The sequence below is a fragment of the Notolepis coatsorum genome (genome assembly GCF_963971535.1).
Source record: "Notolepis coatsorum genome assembly, chromosome: 9".
NCBI classification, from domain to species: Eukaryota; Metazoa; Chordata; class Actinopteri; order Aulopiformes; family Paralepididae; genus Notolepis; species Notolepis coatsorum.
In genome coordinates this window covers 25,404,107-25,431,213 of record NC_140173.1, presented here as the reverse complement: position 1 = coordinate 25,431,213, position 27,107 = coordinate 25,404,107, and the positions used below count along the sequence as shown (strand labels likewise).

The window sequence follows — 27,107 nt, the reverse complement described above, 5'->3', positions numbered from 1 at the left end:
ACTATGAATGAACACAACACTTTAACGTACCATCTTTAGATAAAGTACTCAACCTCTACTGTCTTTAACTATGAATGAACACAACACTTTAACTTACCATCTTTAGATAATAAAGTACTCAACCTCTACTGTCTTTAACTATGAATGAACACAACACTCTAACTCACCATCTTTAGATAATAAAGTACTCAACCTCTACTGTCTTTAACTATGAATGAACACAACACTCTAACTCACCATCTTTAGATAATAAAGTACTCAACCTCTACTGTCTTTAACTATGAATGAACACAACACTTTAACTTACCATCTTTAGATAATAAAGTACTCAACCTCTACTGTCTTTAACTATGAACAAACACAACACTCTAACTCACCATCTTTAGATAATAAAGTACTCAACCTCTACTGTCTTTAACTATGAATGAACACAACACTTTAACTTACCATCTTTAGATAATAAAGTACTCAACCTCTACTGTCTTTAACTATGAATGAACACAACACTTTAACTTACCATCTTTAGATAATAAAGTACTCAACCTCTACTGTCTTTAACTATGAATGAACACAACACTCTAACTCACCATCTTTAGATAATAAAGTACTCAACCTCTACTGTCTTTAACTATGAATGAACACAACACTTTAACTTACCATCTTTAGATAATAAAGTACTCAACCTCTACTGTCTTTAACTATGAACAAACACAACACTCTAACTCACCATCTTTAGATAATAAAGTACTCAACCTCTACTGTCTTTAACTATGAATGAACACAACACTTTAACTTACCATCTTTAGATAATAAAGTACTCAACCTCTACTGTCTTTAACTATGAATGAACACAACACTCTAACTCACCATCTTTAGATAATAAAGTACTCAACCTCTACAGTCTTTAACTATGAATGAACACAACACTTTAACTTACCATCTTTAGATAATAAAGTACTCAACCTCTACTGTCTTTAACTATGAATGAACACAACACTAACTTACCATCTTTAGATAATAAAGTACTCAACCTCTACTGTCTTTAACTATGAATGAACACAACACTCTAACTTACCGTCTTTAGATAATAAAGTACTCAACCTCTACTGTCTTTAACTATGAATGAACACAACACTTTAACTCACCATCTTTAGATAATAAAGTACTCAACCTCTACTGTCTTTAACTATGAATGAACACAACACTCTAACTTACCATCTTTAGATAATAAAGTACTCAACCTCTACTGTCTTTAACTATGAATGAACACAACACTTTAACTTACCATCTTTAGATAATAAAGTACTCAACCCCTACTGTCTTTAACTATGAATGAACACAACACTCTAACTTACCATCTTTAGATAATAAAGTACTCAACCTCTACTGTCTTTAACTATGTGTGTATTATCTTTAGATAATAAAGTACTCAACCTCTACTGTCTTTAACTATGAATGAACACTTTAACTCACCATCTTTAGATAATAAAGTACTCAACCTCTACTGTCTTTAATTATGAATGAACACAACACTCTAACTTACCATCTTTAGATAATAAAGTACTCAACCTCTACTGTCTTTAACTATGTGTGTATTATCTTTAGATAATAAAGTACTCAACCTCTACTGTCTTTAACTATGAATGAACACAACACTTTAAGGCGAGACACTGCAGGTGAATAGGCAAATATACTTTTTTTGTTGATTTTGAGATTGTTATATTTTGCTTCCTAAAGATGTCTTCTATGAAACTAGTGACAATAAAACGTCAATAACACACATTTAGTTGTTTATTTTACTTCATTTTGCCTTATTGCATCCATAAATGTCCACATATTTAATGGGGAAGTGCCTCATTTGCATATATAAACATAAATTTCAGAAAACTTGCAATATATTTTTTCTTAGTTTATATGTACATAACAAACTGGGAAAGTTTCATAGTGATATCTATTCAAATATTTTTTGCCTATTAGGGGGTACTACACTGTACTACACTGTTTGTAGCCTGTGTGTAGTTCTGTTCAGTTCAATAACATCATTATTATTATTATTATTATTCAGTTATCAGGCATGTGTTTAGGTTGTCTATTACTAATGGTTTGATTAGGTTTTGTGTTTGTAAATATCTGTTTAAAAAAAAAAGTATGGCATTTTACAATACAGAACTTTGAAGGCGTTTTCCCAAAAATGAGTTTTAAGAGTTTTTCCTCATACTCTGAGCCAGAAATCTCCACTGCAGTAGCACTCACATACACCAAACCTTCCAGTTCTATTCATATCTATGTTCTGAAGGTATTTACAGAAGGGTTTGTTGATATCGCATTCATACCTTGATTTATATCACATTTAATTCCTAAAAACATGGCGAAATATGGAATTTTACCATAAAAATTTACTGAATGGAGTATTTTCTGATTTATGGAGTGATAAAAAGAGATATCCAAAATCCCCTCTGTAATAACCTTTGGCTCTAATATGCCAACAAAATGAAACTATAATTTTGAAAATGGCTTTATCCAATGTTCAGATTTCTGTCCTGGAATTATATGCAAATTAGTGCATATTTAAGTAGATAATGCCTCATTTGCATATTTAAACATACAATTTCAGAAAACTTGTAATACAAAACAGTCTTGTCTTAATATAAGTAATCAACTGGGGAAGTTTCATTGTGATATCTATTAGTTAATTATTTTACCCTATTCACCTGTAGTGTCTCCCCTTAACTCACCATCTTTAGATAATAAAGTACTCAACCTCTACTGTCTTTAATTATGAATGAACACAACACTGTGTGTGTGTGTGTGTGTGTGTGTGTGTGTGTGTGTGTGTGTGTGTGTGTGTGTGCGTGTGTTGGTAGGCAGTGGAGTGATATATATTGACAACTGGTTATCGGTTCCCATTCCCATGCACTGAAGCACGACCCCCCCCCCCCCGCAACAATATTGGCCACCTGGGTGACTGTGTGTGTGTGTGTGTGTGTGTGTGTGTGTGTGTGTGTGTGTGTGTGTGTGCACGTACACATGGCTCCCATGAGTACAATAGGGTCATCATGGGTCAATATTTGAATGGAAAAGAGATGGTGTGAGGCTACAATATTGGCCACCTGGGTGACTATGTGTGTGTGTGTGTGTGTGTGTGTGTGTGCGTGTGTGTGTGTGTGTACCTATATAATTCTATAGTGTGTACACATGGATCCCAAGAGTGCTATGGGGTCAAGGGTCAACAATTGGAGGGAGTATCGTGTTTCTGTCTCGTGTAATTAAGTAACAGAGTGAATAAGAGAGGGGGGGAGAGAGAGAGAAAGATTGAGAGGGGAGAAAGAGAGAGAGATAGGAGAGAGAGAGGGAGGGAAGAGGGGCGTGAGAAAGAGAGAGGGGGGAGAGAGAGAGGGAGAGAGAGATGGGGGAGGCAGGGGGGAGAAAGAGGGGGGGGAGGAGAGAAAGAGGGGGCTGAGAGAGAGAGAGGGATAGAAAGATTGAGAGAGGGGTGGAGAAAGAGAGAGATAGAGGGGGAGAGATGGGGGATGAGAAAGAAAGAGTGGGGAGAAGCGGGGGGAGAGAGAGAAAGATTGAGAGAGGGAGGGGTGGAGAGAGAGAAAGAAGGGGGGGGGTGAGTGTGTCTGTATTGACGAGCTGTAGCTAATCTGAGGTCAGAACACAATGGAACCGAGACTCTGAAATCCTAACACCATGCTGACAAAGATCACAGCTATACGTCACACACACACACCCACACACACACTAGGATTTGCATCCAGAGAGCCAACAAGCTGGTCAGTCAATCTACCAACCAGCGACTGCTTCATTCCTTCCAGTCCAGTCCAGTCCAGTCCAGTCCAGTCCAGTCCAGTCCAGCCAGCCAGTCAGTCAGTCAGTCAGTCAGTGTATTTGCATGGCCTGTTTCACTGTGGCACGTAAGCAGTGATAGTGATCTCTCTCTGTCCCCTCTCTCTCTGTCCCCCCTCTCTGTCCCCTCTCTCTCTCTTCCCTCTCTCTCTTCCCCCTCTCTCTCTCCCCTCTCTCTCCCCCCTCTCTCTCTCCCCCCTCTCTCTCCCCTCTCTCTGTCCCCTCTCTCTCCCCCCTCTCTCTGTCCTCTCTCTCTCTCTCCCTCTCTCCCCCTCTCTCCCCCCTCTCTCTGTCCTCTCTCTCTCCCCCCTCTCTCCCCTCTCTCTCTCTCTCTCTCTCTCTCTCTCTCTCTCTCTCTCTCTCTCCCTCTCTCCCCCTCTCTCTGTCCACACTGATTTGAATAGTCTGCCCGCTGCACTCGCACTAGTTGTGCGGCCGATAGGATCAGTCACTAGAGCGGGTACACGGTTTCCGTGAGCACCATCTGACATCCATGTGGCGTCTTGTTATCTTCAAATAATTGCCCCGTTCCCCGCATTTTGGGGAGATAGCCATCCTTCCAGTGCCTGTGTGAAATTCTGTACCAGATTCTTTAGAATGAACAAAGACGACAAGAGAAAGGCACATATTAGGGGTGTAACACCGAATTGTTTCTGTACGGGACCTTCGGTTCAGTACGCACTGTGTACCGAACGAATACAACGCTATGTTAACCACTAACGGAACGCACATGCAGAACTTTCTTTTTGTGTGCCGAACTGAATACAGTATTTGAAAAGGAATACACAGGGCCCCTTCTCACATTTGCATTTAGTCATTTATCTGACGTGTGTGTATGTATTGTGTACACTTTATCTGTTGTGTACTACTTGCCTGTTGGTGCTGGTACAGTTGTTCTCACTTAGATGCAACAGGATCACTGTAAACACACGCACGCGCCTTTAGTTGACGACGCTCTACATCTTCTAACTACACACCCTCAAGACCCCTACGCTCTACATCTTCTAACTACACACCCTCAAGACCCCTACGCTCTGCATCTTTTAACTACACACCCTCAAGACCCCTACGCTCTGCATCTTCTAACTACACACCCTCAAGACCCCTACGCTCTACATCTTCTAACTACACACCCTCAAGACCCCTACGCTCTGCATCTTTTAATTACACACCCTCAAGACCCCTACACTCTACATCTTCTAACTACACACCCTCAAGACCCCTACGCTCTACATCTTCTAACTACACTCCCTCAAGACCCCTACGCTCTACATCTTCTAACTACACACCCTCAAGACCCCTACGCTCTGCATCTTCTAACCACACACCCTCAAGACCCCTACGCTCTACATCTTCTAACTACACACCCTCAAGACCCCTACGCTCTACATCTTCTAACTACATACCCTCAAGACCCCTACGCTCTACATCTTCTAACTACACACCCTCAAGACCCCTACGCTCTGCATCTTTTAACTACACACCCTCAAGACCCCTACGCTCTGCATCTTTTAACTACACACCCTCAAGACCCCTACACTCTACATCTTCTAACTACACACCCTCAAGACCCCTACGCTCTACATCTTCTAACTACACACCCTCAAGACCCCTACGCTCTGCATCTTTTAACTACACACCCTCAAGACCCCTACGCTCTACATCTTCTAACTACACACCCTCAAGACCCCTACGCTCTGCATCTTTTAACTACACACCCTCAAGACCCCTACGCTCTGCATCTTTTAACTACACACCCTCAAGACCCCTACGCTCTACATCTTCTAAATACACACCCTCAAGACCCCTACGCTCTACATCTTCTAAATACACACCCTCAAGACCCCTACGCTCTGCATCTTCTAACTACACACCCTCAAGACCCCTACGCTCTGCATCTTCTAACTACACACCCTCAAGACCCCTACGCTCTGCATCTTCTAACTACACACCCTCAAGACCCCTGCGCTCTGCATCTTCTAACTACACACCCTCAAGACCCCTACGCTCTGCATCTTCTAACTACACACCCTCAAGACCCCTACACTCTGCATCCTCTAACTACACACCCTCAAGACCCATACGCTCTGCATCCTCTAACTACACACCCTCAAGACCCCTACACTCTGCATCCTCTAACTACACACCCTCAAGACCCATACGCTCTGCATCCTCTAACTACACACCCTCAAGACCCCTACACTCTGCATCTTCTAACTACACACCCTCAAGACCCCTACACTCTGCATCCTCTAACTACACACCCTCAAGACCCCTACACTCTACATCTTCTAACTACACACCCCAAAGACCCCTACACTCTACATCTTCTAACTACACACCCTCAAGACCCCTACACTCTACATCTTCTAACTACACACCCTCAAGACCCCTACGCTCTGCATCCTCTAACTACACACCCTCAAGACCCCTACGCTCTGCATCTTCTAACTACACACCCTCAAGACCCCTACATTCTGCATCTTCTAACTACACACCCTCAAGACCCCTACGCTCTGCATCTTCTGGCCGCCTCAGACCCACTCCTATCTGAGCTCCTGGGGGGTCATCAAAGAGACGCAGACTGAGAGGTCTACAGTCGGGACAGCCCAAACCAGACCAATTTTCCGTTGTCAACTAAAGAGGTGTGTGCACACGTATTTACAGTGATCCCTTTGCATCCAAGTGAGAAAAACTGTACCAGCACCAACAGGCAAGGAGTACATAACAGCTAAAGTGTACACATACACATTCACACACAGTCACACACACACAGACGCACACACACTCATACATACTGTACACATCAGCATCAGATCAATGACTAAATGTAAATGTAAGGGGCGGCCCTGTGTATTCCTCTTCAAACACTGTATATGCCCAGCATCAGCTAAATGTTTGTTAAAGACACATCTCATAGGGGAGCTCCAGTAGCTCACCACGTACCGCGAGTGCTATTTCAGCGCCGTGGACAACCGTGCTCGTCACGGATCTGGGGCTGAGCGCGTTCGAATCCCGGACGGCAGCCGTGCCTTTCCCAGAGTGTCTTCCCCCCCATCTGAACCCTTTCAGCCTGCTTCTGTCGGTCGAACTTGACCAAGTATGAATGCGATGAAAAAAAAAGCGATAAACGCTAAAAAGAACCAGCTGACTGGTCAAAGTTTAAAAAAAAAAAAGACACATCTCATTCTGTTCAGAAATCACAGTCACCATACTTAATACGGGTTGGTAGTGAATTAATGGTTGTGTTTTTTTTCTTTCCCCCCCCCGCGAGTTTACTGCTTTCCAAAGTGTTGCCAGGTTTGAGTAGGAGCTAGTCATTAGCTATATGTAATAATAATTGGAGTTAGCTTTTCTAACAGCTGAAATACATTTATTTCTAAGTTGTTTAAATGATAAACCAGTGCAAAGGATCTCCCGAGTGTCAGGCACGAGACCAGCGGGCTCAGTTCCCTTTCAGAAGCAAACGCTGATGTCTCGTGAGAAGCCAGGGTGTTACTTCTGATGCGGGTCTTTTATTCTGATGCATGTTTATTTTTTTAAGGTGCATGTTTACCAATAACTAGGGGTGCACGATATAGATTTCTTTACCCCGATATCGATAACTTATTGCTCTTCAAGGTCGATACGATACAGATAACCGATATATATATTTATTGTATTATATATATATATATTTTTGTATGTATATTCCTGTAGTTTTGACCTAACCAGATTTATCATGACATGAGCGTTACTACTATGAACAAAACAAAGCCAAAAGAACAGTTTTGACTCTTCAAATAAAGTGACTATATTTACAAATAAATATAATTTGAGTCAATCACAAAATTCACAATCCGTCAATGTCATTAACAATGTGTTTCCCTGAACAATGAGTGAACTAAAAACCAACAGGTATTGTGCTTTGTCAGTATAGGGATGGGTACCGTTCACATTTGAACCGATACGGTACCGGTACCTGTGAATCGATACCGGTACCCAACGGTACCTTTTTTCAGTACTTTAGTCTATACAAATGTAATCTACATACCTCAGTTGTGAAAAAAATAAATCCAAAACTATAACCACATTTTCGACAGTTTTCGGCTTGCCATTGCCCCGACTGCTTTGTTGTTGAATCAAGTCAAATCCTAAGTAAGCATATATTGTGCGTGTGAACGTATAACTAAAAGAAAAATTTCCAGAATCCAGTGTTATTTGAACATCAGGATCTCAGTTGTACAGAGTAAGTTACTATGGAAAACATCAGTTAGAAAGTCACTAAAATGTCTAAAGATTATCTTTGTAAATTCTTTGTAAATTATCTTTGTCTAAAATGTCTATTTGTATATTCTTTGTAAATTATCTTTGTCTAAAATGTATTTGTGTAAATCTTGACACTGTAACCAGATTTTGTCTTAGATTCAGTCGCACATTTCTGACAAATGCAATCGGGCGGTGATCACGGATTCCCAACTCGAAGACTTCACATGCAACACCTTTGTCAACCCTTTGAGAATAATAATAACTTTAATATAATAACTTTATTTGTATAGGACTTCTCATACAGAAATAGCAGTTCAAAGTGCTTCACAAGAGTAAAAAATACAGGCATAAGAGAGCATAATCTTTTTTATAATTTAATACAAAAAGATAGAGGTAGCAAGGTAAGGTAAATCACAGTTTTTCAGTAATACAAATAATAGAATAGAATAGATTAGATAGAGTAAAAAAGTGTGGTTTGATTCAGTTTAAAATAGACTAAAAATAATAAAATAGAACGGAGAGTAAAAAGTGTGCAATAAAAAATATATAACAGAGCAGTGTATATAAGATCAATTAGAGTAAACAATCTTTCAAATTTAGTCTAGTGGGTTCTGTGATCAGCTGAGATAAATACAGGCTACCACCAAAACCCTTAAGATCATCAGAGGTGATCAGTTACGTGTTAGCCAGTTAAGGTTAAAATGGGGGTAAGGGGGGGGGGGGTATGCAGAATCAACACACAGGCAGGGGAGGGGCTACTAGCACATAGGTGTCAGCTGTTTACTGCGTGTTGAGAAGTGACTACTTAGGTCAGTGTGGGTGTCCATGCACGTGCATGCCTGTGTGTGTGTGTGTGCCGGTGTATTTACTGTGGACCCTTTGCATCTAAGTGAGAACAACTGTATCAGCAGCAACAGGCGAGGAGTACACAACAGAGAAAGTGTACACATACACATACAGACACACACACACACACATACACACACGCCGCACAAGTATTGCATATTTAGTGAATAATAACCCTTTAGAATAACTATACCTTATGAATAAGTAATAGATCAATCAAACCTTTATTTATTCTCAAAAAGGACAATTGAGGTCTGCCTCATTTTCAATATTGTCGAGACTTAAGACATTTCAATGCATACATTTTTTACAATATAATAATAATAAATAATAATAACTATCTATATAGCACCTTTCACACTCCCCCAACCCACGACACCACAGGGACCCCCCGCATGAAGAACCCACCACAACCACCACACCACAGGGACCCCCGCATGAAGAACCCACCACAACCCACGACACCACAGGGACCCCCGCATGAAGAACCCACCACAACCCACCACACCACAGGGACCCCCACATGAAGAACCCACCACAACCCACCACACCACAGGGACCCCCACATGAAGAACCCACCACAACCCACCACACCACAGGGACCCCCACATGAAGAACCCACCACAACCCCCACAGCACCCAGGGACCCCCACATGAAGAACCCACCACAACCCCCACAGCACCACAGGGACCCCCACATGAAGAACCCACCACAACCCACCACACCACAGGGACCCCCACATGAAGAACCCACCACAACCCACGACACCACAGGGACCCCCGCATGAAGAACCCACCACAACCCCCACAGCACCACAGGGACCCCCACATGAAGAACCCACCACAACCCCCACAGCACCACAGGGGCCCCCACATGAAGAACCCACCACAACCCCCACAGCACCACAGGGGCCCCCGGATGAAGAACCCACCACACCCCCCACAGACACCACAGGGACCCCCACATGAAGAACCCACCACAACCCCCACAGCACCACAGGGGCCCCCGGATGAAGAACCCACCACACCCCCCACAGACACCACAGGGACCCCCACATGAAGAACCCACCACAACCCACGACACCACAGGGGCCCCCGGATGAAGAACCCACCACAACCCCCACCACACCACAGGGACCCCCACATGAAGAACCCACCACAACCCACCACACCACAGGGACCCCCACATGAAGAACCCACCACAACCCCCACAGCACCACAGGGGCCCCCGGATGAAGAACCCACCACACCCCCCACAGACACCACAGGGACCCCCACATGAAGAACCCACCACAACCCCCACAGCACCACAGGGGCCCCCGGATGAAGAACCCACCACACCCCCCACAGACACCACAGGGACCCCCGCATGAAGAACCCACCACAACCCACCACACCACAGGGACCCCCCGCATGAAGAACCCACCACAACCCACAGACACCACAGGGACCCCCACATGAAGAACCCACCACAACCCACAGACACCACAGGGACCCCCACATGAAGAACCCACCACAACCACCACAGCACCCCAAAGCGTACCAAAGGTCCCAGTGCCATCCCAGACCACCCACCAATGCCACACGCCCCCTCCATCCAACCAGCCACCTACTAGAGCCACCCAGTACCAGAACCCTCTTCTCTAGTCAGCCACCTAGTCCGAGGACTTGACATGGACCACACACATTGACAGTGTTGTGAAGAAGGCACGACAACGCCTCTACTTCCTCAGGCGCCTAAGGAAGTTCCAAGTCAGTCAGAAGATCCTTAGGAACTTCTACTCATGTACAATAGAGAGCATCCTGACTGGCAACATCACCTCCTGGTTTGGGAATAGCACTGCACAAGACCGTAGCAGACTACAAAGAGTGACACGTTCAGCCGAACGCACAATTGGAGGGGGGCTTCCCACCCTCCAGAACATTTACAACAAGCGGTGCAGGGGGAAGGCTAAGAGAATCATCAAGGACTCCAGCCACCCGAACAACTGCCTCTTTGAACTGCTGCGGTCAGGCAAGCGATACCGGAGTCTTAAGGCGAGCACAGAAAGACTCAGAAGAAGCTTCTATCGCCAGGCCATCAGGCTGCTCAACGAACAATAAACACTATGCAACAACCATCAAATGCACACAGCACACACACCCACACACTCACTTAAACAAACAACACACTGCAGCACCCACTCTCCACACTTTAGATCACCTAAACACACTTTACACTTTATATTTATTGGTAAAGGATTTGCACTACAACTCGTACACCTTACTGTAAATTGTACCTCATCCCATTTCTGCTCTTCACTATATAGTATTGTATTTAGTACATTGCATAGTATATTGTATATTGTACGGTAACTCAGTTACTTCTATTCTGCATCGAACATTGTACATATGTCTATACTGAACACTGTGACCTCTATTTTTACTTCTATTTTACATGCTATACTATTTTATTTCATACTTATCTTGTCTAGCACAGTCTCTGGAGCGTAACAGTAAGAAGCATTTTGTATAAAAGTATTCTGTACTTCTGTATGACAACTATTAAAGAAACTTGAACTTGAGTTAGACGGTAGTGTGTTTGAGTGTGTGTGTCACCTGTGTGCGTATCATCTTGCTGCTACTGGGTGTTAGGTAGTGGTGTTCCAGGTACCATCCTCTCTCCTGGTAAACAAGACTGGTCCCATGAAGCAGGCAGAACTGAGGACACAATGAAAAGACAATGTCCACCTTTTATTTCACATCGGAACATAGCCATGAAGTGCTTTGAGAAGCTAGTAAAGGGCTACATCTGCTCCTCCCTCCCCATCAACCTGGACCCCCTGCAATTTGCATACCGCCCCAACAGGTCCACGGAGGACGCCATAACCCATGTGCTGCACACAGCAGCATCACACCTGGACAAGAGGCAGGGGAACTATGTGAGAATGCTGTTCATCGACTACAGCTCAGCATTCAATACCATAGTCCCCTCCAAACTCATAGCCAAGCTCAGGGACCTGGGCTTAAACTATGACCTCTGCCAGTGGGTCTTGGACTTGCTGACGGGCAGACCCCAGGTGGTGAGAGCAGGCAACTGCACCTCCTCATCCATCACTCTCAACATAGGGGCCCCCCAGGGCTGTGTTCTCAGTCCCCTCCTCTACTCCCTGTACACACATGGCTGTGTGGCACAGCGGAACAACAACACAATCATCAAATTTGCTGACGACACAGTAGTGGTGGGCCTGATCTCTGCAAACGACGAGAGAGCCTACCTGGAGGAGGTCAAGGTTCTAGCGGGATGGTGTCAAGAGAACAGCCTCTCCCTGAACGTCAGCAAAACAAAGGAGATGATTGTGGACTTTAGGAGGTTGGGGGTCAGGGACTACAGCCCCCTCAGCATCGACGGGGCACCGGTTGAGAGAGTGAACAGTTTTAAGTACCTCAGAGTCCACATATCCGAGGACTTGACATGGACCTCACACATTGACAGTGTTGTGAAGAAGGCACGGCAACACCTCTACTTCCTCAGACGCCTAAGGAAGTTCCAAGTCAGTCAGAAGATCCTTAAGAACTTCTACTCATGCACAATAGAGAGTACACTGACTGGCAATATCACCTCCTGGTTTGGGAATAGCACCGCACAAGACCGTAGCAGACTACAGAGAGTGGCCCGCTCAGCCGAACGCACAATTGGAGGGGGGCTTCCCACTCTCCAGGGCATTTACAACAAGCGGTGCATGGGCAAGGCTAAGAGAATTATCAAAGACTCGAGCCACCCAAACAACTGCCTCTTTGAACTGCTGCGGTCAGGCAAGCGATACAGGAGTCTCATGGCAAGCACAGAAAGACTCAGAAGAAGCTTCTATCCCCAGGCCATCAGGATGCTCAACGAACAATAACACTATGTAACAACCATCAAATGCACTCACAGCACACACATCCACACGCACACACTCACTTTAAACATACAACTCACTGCAGCACCCACTTTAGAACACCTAAACACACTTTATATTTATCGGTAAAGAATTCGCACTACAACCCATACCTCATTACACCTTACTGTAAATTATATTGTACCTAAATTGTACCTCATCCCACTTCTGCTTTGCACTGTATAGTATATTGTATGGTAACTCAGTTACTTCTACTCTACATAGAGCATTGTATGTATATATGTATATACTGAACATTTTTGTCTACGTACTTAACTTCTATTTTATACTTGCTATACTTATTTTATTATTTATTTTTGCCTAGCACAGTCTCTGGAGCGAAACAGAAAGAAGCATTTTGTATAAAAGTATTCTGTACTTCTGTATGACAACTAATAAAGAAACTTGAACATTTGTAGCTCCATTTGTAGCCTAGTCATCAAGAAGAAACGGCTGATTTCCTACATCCAATGATTTCAACATAATTAAAGCAATGTGATGATATTAGCAATGTGATGATATTAGCAATGTGATGATATTAGCAAAGTGATGATATTAGCCTCGGCGAGTTCTAACACATAGGAAACGCATGGTTTCACTTGTTTCTTAGTTTAATCCCAGCAGGTACTCAGCAGACATGCTTCATGTCTTGTTACCAGGTTAGGACGAAAGCTTCAGAAAACATCAATGAAATATGTCAGGACAATGAACATCAGTATTTGCAGAATATATGAGAAGACAAATGTTTTGCTATCATTTCGGTTTAGTGTTTGGTGCAAAACAAACTTTAAATGCGTTATTAAGATGGGATCTGCAACATGTTTCAACTCTAATGAGTCTTCATATAGAAATATAAAAAGCTGGCGGTTAGGTGGCGTAGCGGAGATTGCGTTCGTCACCAACCCCGGAGCTGTGAGCTGGGGTTGTCACCAGCTTGGCTGGCCGTTCACACTAATACAATTGGCTGTATTAGAGGGTGGGAGAAGCTGGCGGGGTGGGTCCGGGTCGTTGTAAACAGCGACTCCTACAGTTCGGTCGGGGCGCCTGCTAAGTGCGGATAGGACCTGAGTGGGATAGTGTGATCCTTCCACACGCTACGTCGCTACGCCCTCTCAGGGAGGATCCGCGCTGCCAGGTAAAAAGAAGCGGTTGATTGGCTGGACGTGTGTCGGAGGAAGCACGTGATAGCCTCCACTCTCCCAGATGATCTGACTGTGGAGGGTAAGTGCGCAGCGACCAGGAAGGGGATTGGGAATTGGCATACGACTAACATTGGAATGGGAGAAAATCGGAGGAAAATGGAGGGGGGAAAAGATCAATAAAAAATAATTTTTTTTACACTATGATGAAGACTCGTTAAGAGTTGAAACACGTCGGTGATCCCTGCCTTAAATAAAGGATTTTTTATTTAAAATCAGAGTTGTTTTTCAGACAAGCAAACAGTCACTGTATTTACAGCTTAATAGTATTTGCCCTCTCCTTGAAGATCACGTGTTTTCTTTATGTTCAACATCACCAGCATTAGACCCAGTGTTTTCTTCAAACTTTAAATTCAGTTTGAAATGGCCATTTATAAGTTTTCCACTTTGTCTAGTTCTGCAAAGTAGCGCCATGCTAGTTCACTTCTGTTCTGAAGGTCCAGATTAACACATAAAGTCCACGTTTATTATTTTGTATACCTTATATATTGTTTATGTATATAAGATATATATTTCACGTCGTCTATTTACCTAACAGTATTTATCATTCGCTTCTTTGTATATGTTCCATTCTTAACGCTGTAGGCGCGCGCGCATGCACCTGTAGACAGCGTGAGCGCATGCGCAGGGTTTTAGAACATGCCCGGGCAGAGTGTGTGAGAGAGAAGAAACGTTTGGTGCAGCAGTAAACCAGACGGCAAGCAACGTATCTTGATAGAAAGCTGTACAGCTAATTAGATACCACTATAATATTGTCGAGCCACCATTCGCAAAGTAGAGTGACTTGTTCGAGCAAAGTGAAGTAAATAGCCATCTCTGTAGATTTGCAGACGGGCAAATAAGGAAGTAATGTTGAGAGACTTCTAGCTGAACCCAGCTGCGTTCTGGATTCAACAACCTATTACGGACTATTTGCGGGTTATCCTTAGCATAAAAGGGCTAACTAGCTAGCGGCCATGCCAACGGGCGTTTGGAATATTAGCTATTAATCCTGCCATCGGGCGCTTGGAATAAAGGAACCAGGTCCGTACGAGACCCCCCCTAACCAGCGACGACAGGATTATCCCACGTTGGTCTGCCGCTCTCTGGAGTAGGAACTCAGAGAATATCGTCACCATCCGCCATCTTGCTTTCCCCGTGCTGTTTACTCCTTCTCACTCCATTCAGAGCTCCGGCGGTCGGGTACTAGTAGTCCAGGACTATACTTACCTCTGACATTACTGCATTGACATTCTATTAGTAACAGGAGATCTGCGCTATATATAATATGTATGTTTGCTATTAACATTAAAGTGATTATTTAACTTTGTATCACTGTCCCCTCTCAGTTAATAGAGTGTCCGCCATTTTGTGTACATTTAATGTCTGGCTAATTAATATTTTAGTAGTGGTCTAACCTATCCTTTAAATACAGTCAGGGTCGTGTAGCCCCTTAGCTACAACTTCTATGTATGTATGCATGTGTGTATATATATATTAGGGGTGGGGGGGGGGAATCGATGCAGCAATATATCGCAATAATACTTTGCCAATATTATATCGATACAGAGACGGCAAGTATTGATATTTATATAATATATATATATATATGCAATTTATTACCTTATTTCAATTGCAAATTATGTCCCCAATGGAAAACTTTATATATATAAAATAATAAATAAAAAAAATTAAAAATGTATATAATATCAAATATTGATTGAAGAAGTGTGTTCGACGGCGAAAGATTGGTCAGCTTTCGGCTGTCCTAACTGTGGTGGGAAGTTCATTCCACCATTGTTGAGCGAGTCTCTGTGGTGTATTAGATAGGATGTACTGTATGTACATCAAGGTTCTGCGTCTCTGTGGTGTATTAGATAGGATGTACTGTAGGTACATCAAGGTTCTGTGTCTCTGTGGTGTATTAGATAGGATGTACTGTAGGTACATCAAGGTTCTGTGTCTCTGTGGTGTATTAGATAGGATGTACTGTAGGTACATCAAGGTTCTGTGTCTCTGTGGTGTATTAGATAGGATGTACTGTAGGTACATCAAGGTTCTGTGTCTCTGTGGTGTATTAGATAGGATGTACTGTAGGTACATCAAGGTTCTGTGTCTCTGTGGTGTATTAGATAGGATGTACTGTAGGTACATCAAGGTTCTGTGTCTCTGTGGTGTATTAGATAGGATGTACTGTAGGCACATCAAGGTTCTGTGTCTCTGTGTTGTATTAGATAGGATGTACTGTAGGCACATCAAGGTTCTGTGTCTCTGTGGTGTATTAGATAGGATGTACTGTAGGTACATCAAGGTTCTGTGTCTCTGTGGTGTATTAGATAGGATGTACTGTAGGTACATCAAGGTTCTGTGTCTCTGTGGTGTATTAGATAGGATGTACTGTAGGTACATCAAGGTTCTGTGTCTCTGTGTTGTATTAGATAGGATGTACTGTAGGTACATCAAGGTTCTGTGTCTCTGTGGTGTATTAGATAGGATGTACTGTAGGCACATCAAGGTTCTGTGTCTCTGTGGTGTATTAGATAGGATGTACTGTAGGTACATCAAGGTTCTGTGTCTCTGTGGTGTATTAGATAGGATGTACTGTAGGTACATCAAGGTTCTGTGTCTCTGTGGTGTATTAGATAGGATGTACTGTAGGCACATCAAGGTTCCTTGTCTCTGTGGTGTATCTAGCCCTGACGATGTAAAAGGGTATATATTATATTATTATTATCAAAAATCTAATTTAGTACCGGTTCCCGTTTAGAACCGGGTTTCGGGGGGGCATCCCTAGTGCACACACACACACACAATATGCACACACACATACCTTTGTTAACACGGCACGGTCGTCTTCCACAGGACAGTCCTGCACGGAGAGAGCAAACTGCTCCAGGGTCACTATGGAGACATAGAAACAGACATGGGGTTGAATAAACAGACCAGGTTATCCAAGAACTGGTCTCAGAACAGCTTCGTGTTATTTAAGAACTGGTCTCAGAACAGCGTCATGTTATTTAAGAACTGGTCTCAGAACAGCTTCATGTTATTTAAGAACTTGTCTCAGAACAGCGTCATGTTATTTAAGAACTGGTCTCAGAACAGCTTCATGTTATCCAAGAACTGGTCTCAGAACAGTTTCATGTTATTTAAGAACTTGTCTCAGAACAGCGTCATGTTATTTAAGAACTGGTCTCAGAACAGCTTCATGTTATCTAAGAACTGGTCTCAGAACAAGTTTCATGTTAAGAACTTGTCTCAGAACAGCGTCATGTTATTTAAGAACTGGTCTCAGAACAGCGTCATGTTATTTAAGAACTGGTCTCAGAACAGCGTCATGTTATTTAAGAACTGGTCTCAGAACAGCGTCATGTTATTTAAGAACTGGTCTCAGAACAGCGTCATGTTATTTAAGAACTGGTCTCAGAACAGCGTCATGTTATTTAAGAACTGGTCTCAGAACAGCGTCATGTTATTTCAGAACTGGTCTCAGAACAGCTTAATGTTATTTAAGAACTGGACTCAGAACAGCTTCATGTTATCTAAGAACTGGTCTCAGAACAAGTTTCATGTTAAGAACTGGTCTCAGAACAAGTTTCATGTTAAGAACTGGTCTCAGAACAAGTTTCATGTTAAGAACTGGTCTCAGAACAGCGTCATGTTATTTAAGAACTGGTCTCAGAACAGCTTCATGTTATTTAAGAACTTGTCTCAGAACAGCATCATGTTATTTAAGAACTGGTCTCAGAACAAGTTTCATGTTAAGAACTTGTCTCAGAACAGCGTCATGTTATTTAAGAACTGGTCTCAGAACAGCTTCATGTTATTTAAGAACTGGTCTCAGAACAGCTTCATGTTATTTAAGAACTTGTCTCAGAACAGCTTCATGTTATTTAAGAACTGGTCTCAGAACAGCTTCATGTTATTTAAGAACTTGTCTCAGAACAGCTTCATGTTATTTAAGAACTGGTCTCAGAACAGCGTCATGTTATTTAAGAACTGGTCTCAGAACAGCGTCATGTTATTTAAGAACTGGTCTCAGAACAGCTTCATGTTATTTAAGAACTGGTCTCAGAACAGCGTCATGTTATTTAAGAACTGGTCTCAGAACAGCGTCATGTTATTTAAAGGAACGCGGCAACATTTGGGGAAATTAGCTTACAGTCTTCTCCAGAGAGACAAGAAGATAGATACCAGTTTCCTCTCTGTGCGTTCAGTAGACATCTGGCTGCATGTTAGCCTAGCTTAGCACAATGAATGGAAGCAGACATGGCCGGTTAGCCTCCGGGAGAGGTGTTAGTTGGACAATGCCTAGACTTTATATTTCAACTCAATAATTAATATTGCCGCCTATTCTCGGTCCTCGCTCAACAATGGTGGAACGAACTTCCCACCACAGTTTGGACAGCGGAAACCCGACCAATCTTTCGCCGTCGACTAAAAACACACTTCTTCAATCAATATCTGACATGCTTGATTTTATTTTATTAGACATTTAAAAGAAATATACAAGATTCCAGAAAAACGTCAAGGATGCTACACAAAAAAGTCAAGACTTATTTCCATTGTGGTCCTTGGTCTCAGACAGACAAGCAATACAAAACATGATCATAAATAACAATTTGACAAACTACATAGACATGAACTTTTAAGGTTTACCTTCACAACCTCCACACCTGAGACCAGGGGTGTAAAGCACTTGAGTAATTGTACTTTGTTACAATACTTAAGTACTGTTTTTGGGGATTTGTACTTTACTCAAGTATATTACTCAATATAGGTTTGTAGTACTTTTACTCAATTACATTTAAGAGAAAAAAAACATTTGGTCCTTGTGCAAGACTAGAAAGCGGGGATATTTGATTAACCGCCTGCTATCAGAAGAATAGTCAGAAAAAAAGTTTTTACTTTCTAGTACTTAAGTACATTTAAAAGCAGAAACTTTTTTACTTTTACTCAAGTGTGTTTTTAGCCAGATACTTTACTTTTACTTGAGTAAGATTTTGAGACGGTACCCATACTTTCACTTAAGTATAATTTCTGGGTACTTTTTACACCCCTGCCTGAGACTAAGCTATAGGAACACACCGCTCAACATCAACACACACACACAGATACAGAGACACATACAGACACACACACACTAGGGCTGTAATGAATGTCATTGTTTAACATTCGAAGCTTCTATTGAAGTTTTCGAATGAAGCTTCGAATGTCTGTCATCATATTCCATGACGAAAACAAAAATAAGTGTATAAATATCCTCAAACTAAATCCTCAATTTGAATAAAGTGATTAATCTGATTAAATTCGTCTTTAAAAAAAAATTAAATCTACTTTCTTTAATGAATATAACTCGTCAGTTTCGTCCACATAAATAATCCAATAAGGGCGCGGTTGGTACGAAAGTGATGGTGATGTCTTGATGGAGCGCCGAGCGCCAGATGGGCTACATAATGTTTTATTAAAATGTTTATGACGAGTCATATACTATAATAGTATAATACTATGATATTAGTGTAGCCTCATCTTTATTTGCAACTGTGAAGGAAAACCCCATTGGTTTAAACAGAATGAATAGACACATAAAAACCTTACATTTTTTTATATTCTAATGTTGATTTAGAATTCGAATGTCAACGTTATGATCGAGGCTTCGAAGCTTCAAACTTCGGTACAGACCTACACACACACACACACACACAGATACACACACACAGATACAGAGACACACACACACAATAAACACAGTCTAAATGTAATTTAAATGATTTTCTTTCCAGCACCTGATTCTTCCCTTGTATTTAACTTATTAATTAACTTATTTAATTTATTTACGTGTTTTTGGTGGCTGTAGCAACAAACACCACATTCTACATTCATTATCTCCTTCCCCGTCTGGCTGCCCGACACCCTGGAGTAACGTTTACAAACTGGGCAGTGCATTAGGTACGCTTGGTGTTCCTGGCTCTAAAAAGCACACATAATTGATTAATCAAAGCTAATTGATATGATATGAGATATGATATGATACGATACATTTATTTATATTGCGCCCCTCAACCAATAGTTACATCGGCCCGGGGCGCATCCCGGGAGAGAAAGAGAAACAAAAAAAGACAGGAATAGAATAGACTTTTAATTGTCATTGCACAGTATACAAAGAAATTTCAGGGGAGCTCCCACAGACCGTAGTACATATATACATACATGAACACATAACACATAACACTGTACATAACAGAATATTTTAAATAATAAAGTGCATAATGGGTGGTAATCAGAGAATATCAAGTGCAGTGGTAAGTGCATGGTGCACGTGAGGGGACAGTCAATGAGTATTTAACAGTCCGACTGCTTGGGGGAAAAAGCTGTTCTTAAATCTTGTACTCTTGGCATGTATGGACCGGTATCTCCTCCCTGAGGGAAGGAGCTGAAAGAGGTGATGTGCTGGGTGCGACTGGTCCTTGATGATACATTTGGAGCGGTGGAGGCAGCGGGAGGTGAAGACGGAGGTGATGTTTGGTAGAGGAGTCCCGACGATCCTGCCTGCCGCCTTCACCACCCTCTGTAGAGCCTCTTGCTCTGCCTTTGTGCAGCTGGAGAACCACACAGACACACCGTAGGTCAGCACACTCTCAACCGCACAATGGTAAAAGTTGACAAGGAGATTTCGTGGCAGGCCAGCCTGCTTCAGCTTCCTTAGATAGTATAGGCGTTGCTGGGCTTTCCCGATCACTGAGGCGGTGTTGGTGCTCCAGGACAGGGTCTCACTCACACTGAGACCCAGGAACTTGAACTCAGTGACCCTCTCCACTACCTCGTTGTTGATGAGCAGAGGGGAGTGGTCAGGCCTTGATCTTCTAAAATCCACTATGATCTCTCTTGTTTTCTTTATATTGAGCGCCAGGTACAATACGAAAACAGAAAAAAATACATGCAGTCCAACCAAGCAGATAGAGAACAGACAGACATAATACACCACACATACAACAATACCAAAAACTAGCTCATGGATTGTTTATGGTGAAAAGGTGGGTTTTGAGCATGGCCTTAAAGGTCCGTAGGGTGCTTGCAGATTTCAAGTTGAGTGGGAGCTTGTTCCAGAGGGTCGGTGCTGTGACTGCGAAAGCCAGGGTCTTGTGTGGGGGATTTTTAGGCAGATTTGGTTGTTTGAACGGAGGGATCTGGAGCTGGTTGATTGGACCAGGAGTTATTATATGTAGGCTGGGGCGAGACCGTTTATGGCTTTGTATGTGAACATGAGGATTTTGAAATGTATTTGTTGTTTTACCGGGAGCCAGTGTAGGGATACAAGGACTGGGGAGATGTGGTCCCTCATCTAGGTGCCCGTCACGAGCCTGGCGGCTGCGTTCTGGACGAGTTGGAGGCGGTTTATGTGTTTGTCTGCGACACCAGAGTAGAGGGCGTTGCAGTAGTCCAGTCTTGAGAATATGAGAGTGAGAATGACCCTCTGAAGGTCGCTGGGGGAGAGGAATGTTTTTATTTTTGCGATGGTGCGCAGCTGGAGGAAGCAGGACTGAGGCACAGCTCGCACTTGTCTGTCGAGTTTCAGCTCAGAGTCAAAAAAGACCCCCAGGTTTTTGACCTGGGGTTTTATCAGGGTGGACAGAGTGCCCATGTTGTTGGTGATCTGGGTGACAGAGGTGGGTGTGCCAAACAGGATTATTTCAGTTTTGCTATCATTTAACTGCATGAAGTTTTGTGACATCCACTCTTTGATATCTCCCAGACAGTCTTTTAGTCGGGTTAATCAAAGGGGTCATCTGTGGTGAGTGGTAAGTAGATCTGTGTATCATCAGCATAGCAGTGGCATGAGATGTTGTGTCGGGTGATGATATGACTGAGGGGGACTCATGTAGAGGTTGAAGAGAATGGGAGCCAGGATGGAACCCTGTGGGACTCCGCGGGTGAGGTTTGCTTTCTGGGAGGAGCAGTTTGTTAGGCTCACTGAGAAGTTGTGTTGTTTTCCAGGTAGGACCTGAACCAACCAAGCCAGGGCGATGTTTGTGATGCCCGCCCCCTGCTGATTCATCCCATTGTCATCATCATCGAAGGGAAGCAATTCTGAACAGCTTGTTCAGGCTTGTTAATCTGAAGACTTCCAACCCCCCCCAGCACCTAAATAACACTTCAGACTGACAAATCTATACAAATACTAACCTTAAATAACATTTCAGACTGACACATCCATACAAAGATGAACCTTAAATAACACTTAACACATTCCCGGCCATCCACGTATATATGATTGGGAGCCAGCGCTTGAAGGCCAATCACGTATATATACGTGTTTAACTAGTTTTTTCTATTATTCGATTTTAATATCCTATTCACTGTCACAGAGCTGTATTTTGGCTGGAAAAGGCATATTGGGACTCGGAAAGTGCAGTACTGGCCAGATCCTGGTAGTGGTGCCGTCTCGAGAATGCAGTAATCCTTGTTTCAGACCTGGTGTAACTTTCTTTTCGCTTCGGGTGGACTTTTCTGTTAGCCTGAAGCGAGGGCTTTACCCGATCGCCTGGAATACTTAAGATAACAGTATATCAGTAAGACCGATTTGACGTCAATTTCAGCCTGATCGGGCCTTGTTCTGATAGCCAACCCCCTGATCAGTGTATGTTGTTGTAATAATGAATGCCGTTATTGGTAATCAATAATCAGAAACGACTTCCCCCGCCCCCCCCTTTCATGCATTCATGGTGGATCATATGCATTTTGATTTTTAACTCTAGCTTGTGTAGGGACAAAACGCCAATCGATTTAAGCTTAGCGCCCTATAACTAGCCTTGCAGGAATTATCCCAGATCATTCCCATATAACGCTCATTCATTAGGCTATAAAACGGGAACGTATTGAAGAAATATTTTTTTCTTTATGGCATTTTGAAGGGAAGGTTTATACTGTCAATTGACAATGACAATGGATACATAGCTATAATAGAAAATATAGATTTAGCTCTACAAACAACGTCATGCACAATGAAAAGCTGCCATCTAATCTAATGGCCGGGAATGTGTTCAGATTCAGATTCCTTTATTAAGCCATTTGTGTAAAAACACATTGGTAATTGTTGCAGCAATACAGTGTATGCATTTTTTTCCTTTCTTTTTTCACAGTAAACGACAAACACCAACACAGACACAGGACAAAAAACAGTGCAGTGGAGGATTAATCAATTAAATACATATATATATATAAAGTGAAGAGTGCAGAGTTCCAGTAAGGACTAGTGCAGTGCAGTCAGTGTCATTGTGCCAGTGTCACTTGGGGGCAGAGGGGGGGGGGGGGGGGGGGGTCCTGAGACATTGATCAGCCTGGCGGCTGAGGGGAAGAAGCTCAGTCTGTGACGAGCTTTCACAGCCTTTGGGATCCTCAGCCTTCTCCCAGAGGGGAGCAGGGTGAAGAGGCTGTGTCCGGGGTGGGAGGGGTCGGCCATGATCTTTCTCGCCCTCTTCAGCGCCCTGGAGTCGTGCAGGGACCTGAGGGAGGGCAGGGGACAGCCGATCACCCTCTCCGCGGAGCGAATCACCCGCTGCAGCTTGGCGAGATCTTTTGCCGCTGCAGCGGGGAACCAGGAAATGATGGAGTGGGTGAGGATGGACTCAATGATGGCCGTGTAGAATTGGGCCATCATGGTCCTCGGCAGTTTATATTTGTTCAACTGCCGGAGGAAGAACATCCTCCCCTGGGCCTTCTTGAGCAGGCCCGTGATGTTGAGCTCCCATTTCAAATCCCGGGAGATGGTCATGCCAAGGAATCGGCATGACTCCACGGAGGTCACCTGAGTGCCTCCCAGCATGATGGGAGGGGGCGGGGGCTGCTTTCCTCCTGAAGTCCACTACCATCTCCACTGTCTTTTGAGCGTTGAGCTCCAGGTTGTTGCAGCTGCACCAGCTCTGCAGCCTCTCGATCTCCCTCCTATAGGCCGACTCGTCCCCCCTGGAGATGAGACCCACCAGGGTGGTGTCGTCAGCGAATTTCAGGAGTTTGACCGAGGGGTGGAGAGAGGCACAGCTGTTGGTGTACAGGGAGAACAGTAGTGGGGACAGGACGCAGCCCTGCGGGGAACCGGTGCTGGTGGACCTAGAGCTGGAAATGCTCTTCCCCAGCTTCACCCGCTGAGACCTGTTGGACAGGAAGTCTGTAATCCACCTGCGAGTGGAGGCCGGCACCTGCAGCAGGGATAGCTGGTGCTCCAGGATGGGTGGAAGGATGGTGTTAAAGGCTGAGCTGAAGTCCACATACAAGATCCTGACATAGTTGCCCGCGCAGTCCAGATGTTCCAGCGTGTAGTGCAGAGCCATGTTCACAGCATCCTCTGTGGATCTATTGGCTCTGTACGCAAACTGCAGCGGGTCCAGCACAGGATCTGTGATGAGCTTCAGGTGGGCCAGGACAAAGCGCTCCAGGACCTTCATGACCACAGAGGTCAGGGCGACAGGTCTGACATGCTGGGACATGACACAGCTCCAGCGATGCATTAAAAATTGTGGTAAACACCGGTGCGAGCTGGTCAGCACAGTGCTTCAGGGCAGAGGGGGAGACAGAGTCCGGGCCGGCCGCCTTCCGGGGTTTCTGACTAGAAAACAGCCGTTTCACCTCTCTCACACTGACAGAGAGAGGGGAGGGGGGGGGGGGTGGGATGGAGGTTGTGGCTGAGTGGGTGAAGGAAGAGGGCGGGGGGGGGAACCTCTTTCTCAAACCTACAGTAAAATTCATTAAACTCATTCGCCAGGGGGAGGCTCCATACAGACTGACAAATCCATACAAAGACTAACCTTAAATAACATTTCAGACTGACACATCCATATATGTTTTCATGTTTTTTTTTTTTTTTTTTACTTGATCTTTTTCCCCCTCCATTTTCCTCCGATTTTCTCCCATCCCAATGTTAGTCGTATGCCAATTCCCAATCCCTTCCTGGTCGCTGCGCACTTACCCCCCACAGTCAGATCATCTGGGAGAGTGGAGGCTACCACGTGCTTCCTCCGACACACGTCCAGCCAATCACCGCTTCTTTTCACCTGGCAGCGCGGATTCTCACTGAGAGGGCGTAGCGTGTGGAAGGATCACACTATCCCCCTCAGGTCCTATCCGCGCTTAGCAGGCGCCCCGACCGAACTGTAGGAGTCGCTGTTTACAACGACCCGGACCCACCCCGCCAGCTTCTCCCACCCTCTAATACAGCCAATTGTATTAGTGTGAACGGCCAGCCAAGCTGGTGACAACCCCGGAGCTGTGAGCTGGATTCGAACAGGCGAATCCTAGCGTCTCCGGGGTTGGTGACGAACGCAATCTCCGCTCGGCCACCTAACCGCCCGACACATCCATAGAAAGACTAACCCTAACCTTAAATAACACGCCTGTGTTGCATCTCTCAGAGTGCAATTCTAGCAGTTGTCATTTATGATGCTATTGTAGTTATTGTTGACATCCTCGTTATCATGCCTACCTCTGTGTATATGGGCCAGGGCCAGGCTGGTGATGTGGTGAAGACAGGAGTTCCATGCATCAAAGAAGGGGTCTTTATTCCTCTCCACCTGACGAGGGACAACGAGCGAGAGAGGATTCATCCAGACAGACGTAACCAGGAGTAGAGATGTAGTTCTATAGATCTGCTCAGCAGTAATAGTTACTATGCAGTAGGCTAAGGCTGGGCGATATGTCTTAGTTCTGATGGTATATAACGGTATTTGACAATGCGATTGTATGTCACAATCGCCTGCTAGTTAAATTGTCTCCCTCTCCGTAATTGTGGGCTCTCTCTATTAGCGTGATATATATGATATACTGTATATATATATATATCATATATAATTATGGGAATATATAGGAACTACTTAGCAGGTGTCCATCTATCAGGTTTTAACGGACACCCCTCCCAGCCAATCAGAACAAAGTATTCGAGGGATGTGGTATGAATTGATTGTATACAATACCAACGTGTGCAGCTTGGATAACACACAACACACACACACACCTTGGCGTAGAGCCGAGCTGCCAGGCTGCGCTGGAGAACTCTTTCTCTGTACGACAGGGCTTTGAGCAGGAAACTCAGATCCCCAACCCTGTCCGTACTGAACCCTAGGAAACTAGAGAGAGGGAGAGGAAGAGAGAGAGAGAGATAGGAGGAAGGGTTAAATGCACATTCATTGGAGGGGCTGTGTGTGCGAACGCAAATGTTAAGATTATTTCCCCGCGCAGAGTTCACACCCAAGTCTGCGTAATGATAGGGAGGACTAGGAGGACTAGGAGGACTGGACAGGGAGGACTAGGAGGACTGGACAGGGAGGACTAGGACGACTAGACAGGGAGGACTAGGAGGACTAGACAGGGAGGACTAGGAGGACTGGACAGGGAGGACTAGGAGGACTAGACAGGGAGGACTAGGAGGACTGGACAGGGAGGACTAGGAGGACTGGACAGGGAGGACTAGGAGGACTGGACAGGGAGGACTAGGAGGACTGGACAGGGAGGACTAGGAGGACTGGACAGGGAGGACTAGGCAGGGAGGACTAGGAGGACTGGACAGGGAGGACTAGGAGGACTGGACAGGGAGGACTAGGAGGACTGGACAGGGAGGACTAGGAGGACTAGACAGGGAGGACTAGGAGGACTAGACAGGGAGGACTAGGAGGACTAGACAGGGAGGACTAGGAGGACTGGACAGGGAGGACTAGGAGGACTAGACAGGGAGGACTAGGAGGACTGGACAGGGAGGACTAGGAGGACTGGACAGGGAGGACTAGGAGGACTGGACAGGGAGGACTAGGCAGGGAGGACTAGGAGGACTGGACAGGGAGGACTAGGAGGACTGGACAGGGAGGACTAGGAGGACTGGACAGGGAGGACTAGGAGGACTGAACAGGGAGGACTAGGAGGACTGGACAGGGAGGACTAGGAGGACTGGACAAGGAGGACTAGGAGGACTAGACAGGGAGGACTAGGAGGACTGGACAGGGAGGACTAGGAGGACTAGGAGGACTGGCCAGGGAGGACTAGGAGGACTGGACAGGGAGGACTAGGAGGACTAGACAGG

The 27,107-nt window shown here is 44.4% G+C and overlaps 1 protein-coding gene across 1 annotated transcript in view; it reads right to left on the bottom strand.

The window, feature by feature from the left end:
- The window catches only part of acoxl (acyl-CoA oxidase-like), a 137,367-nt gene that overhangs the window by 10,029 nt on the left and 100,231 nt on the right, over positions 1–27,107 (bottom strand). Inside the window, exons 15-18 of the mRNA XM_084321692.1 lie at positions 26,049–26,160; positions 25,521–25,608; positions 16,875–16,945; positions 11,545–11,646 (exon numbers count right to left, since the gene is read on the bottom strand). Of these exons, the coding sequence (XP_084177818.1) occupies positions 11,545–11,646; positions 16,875–16,945; positions 25,521–25,608; positions 26,049–26,160 (373 nt within the window). The remainder of the gene's footprint in view (positions 1–11,544; positions 11,647–16,874; positions 16,946–25,520; positions 25,609–26,048; positions 26,161–27,107) is intronic.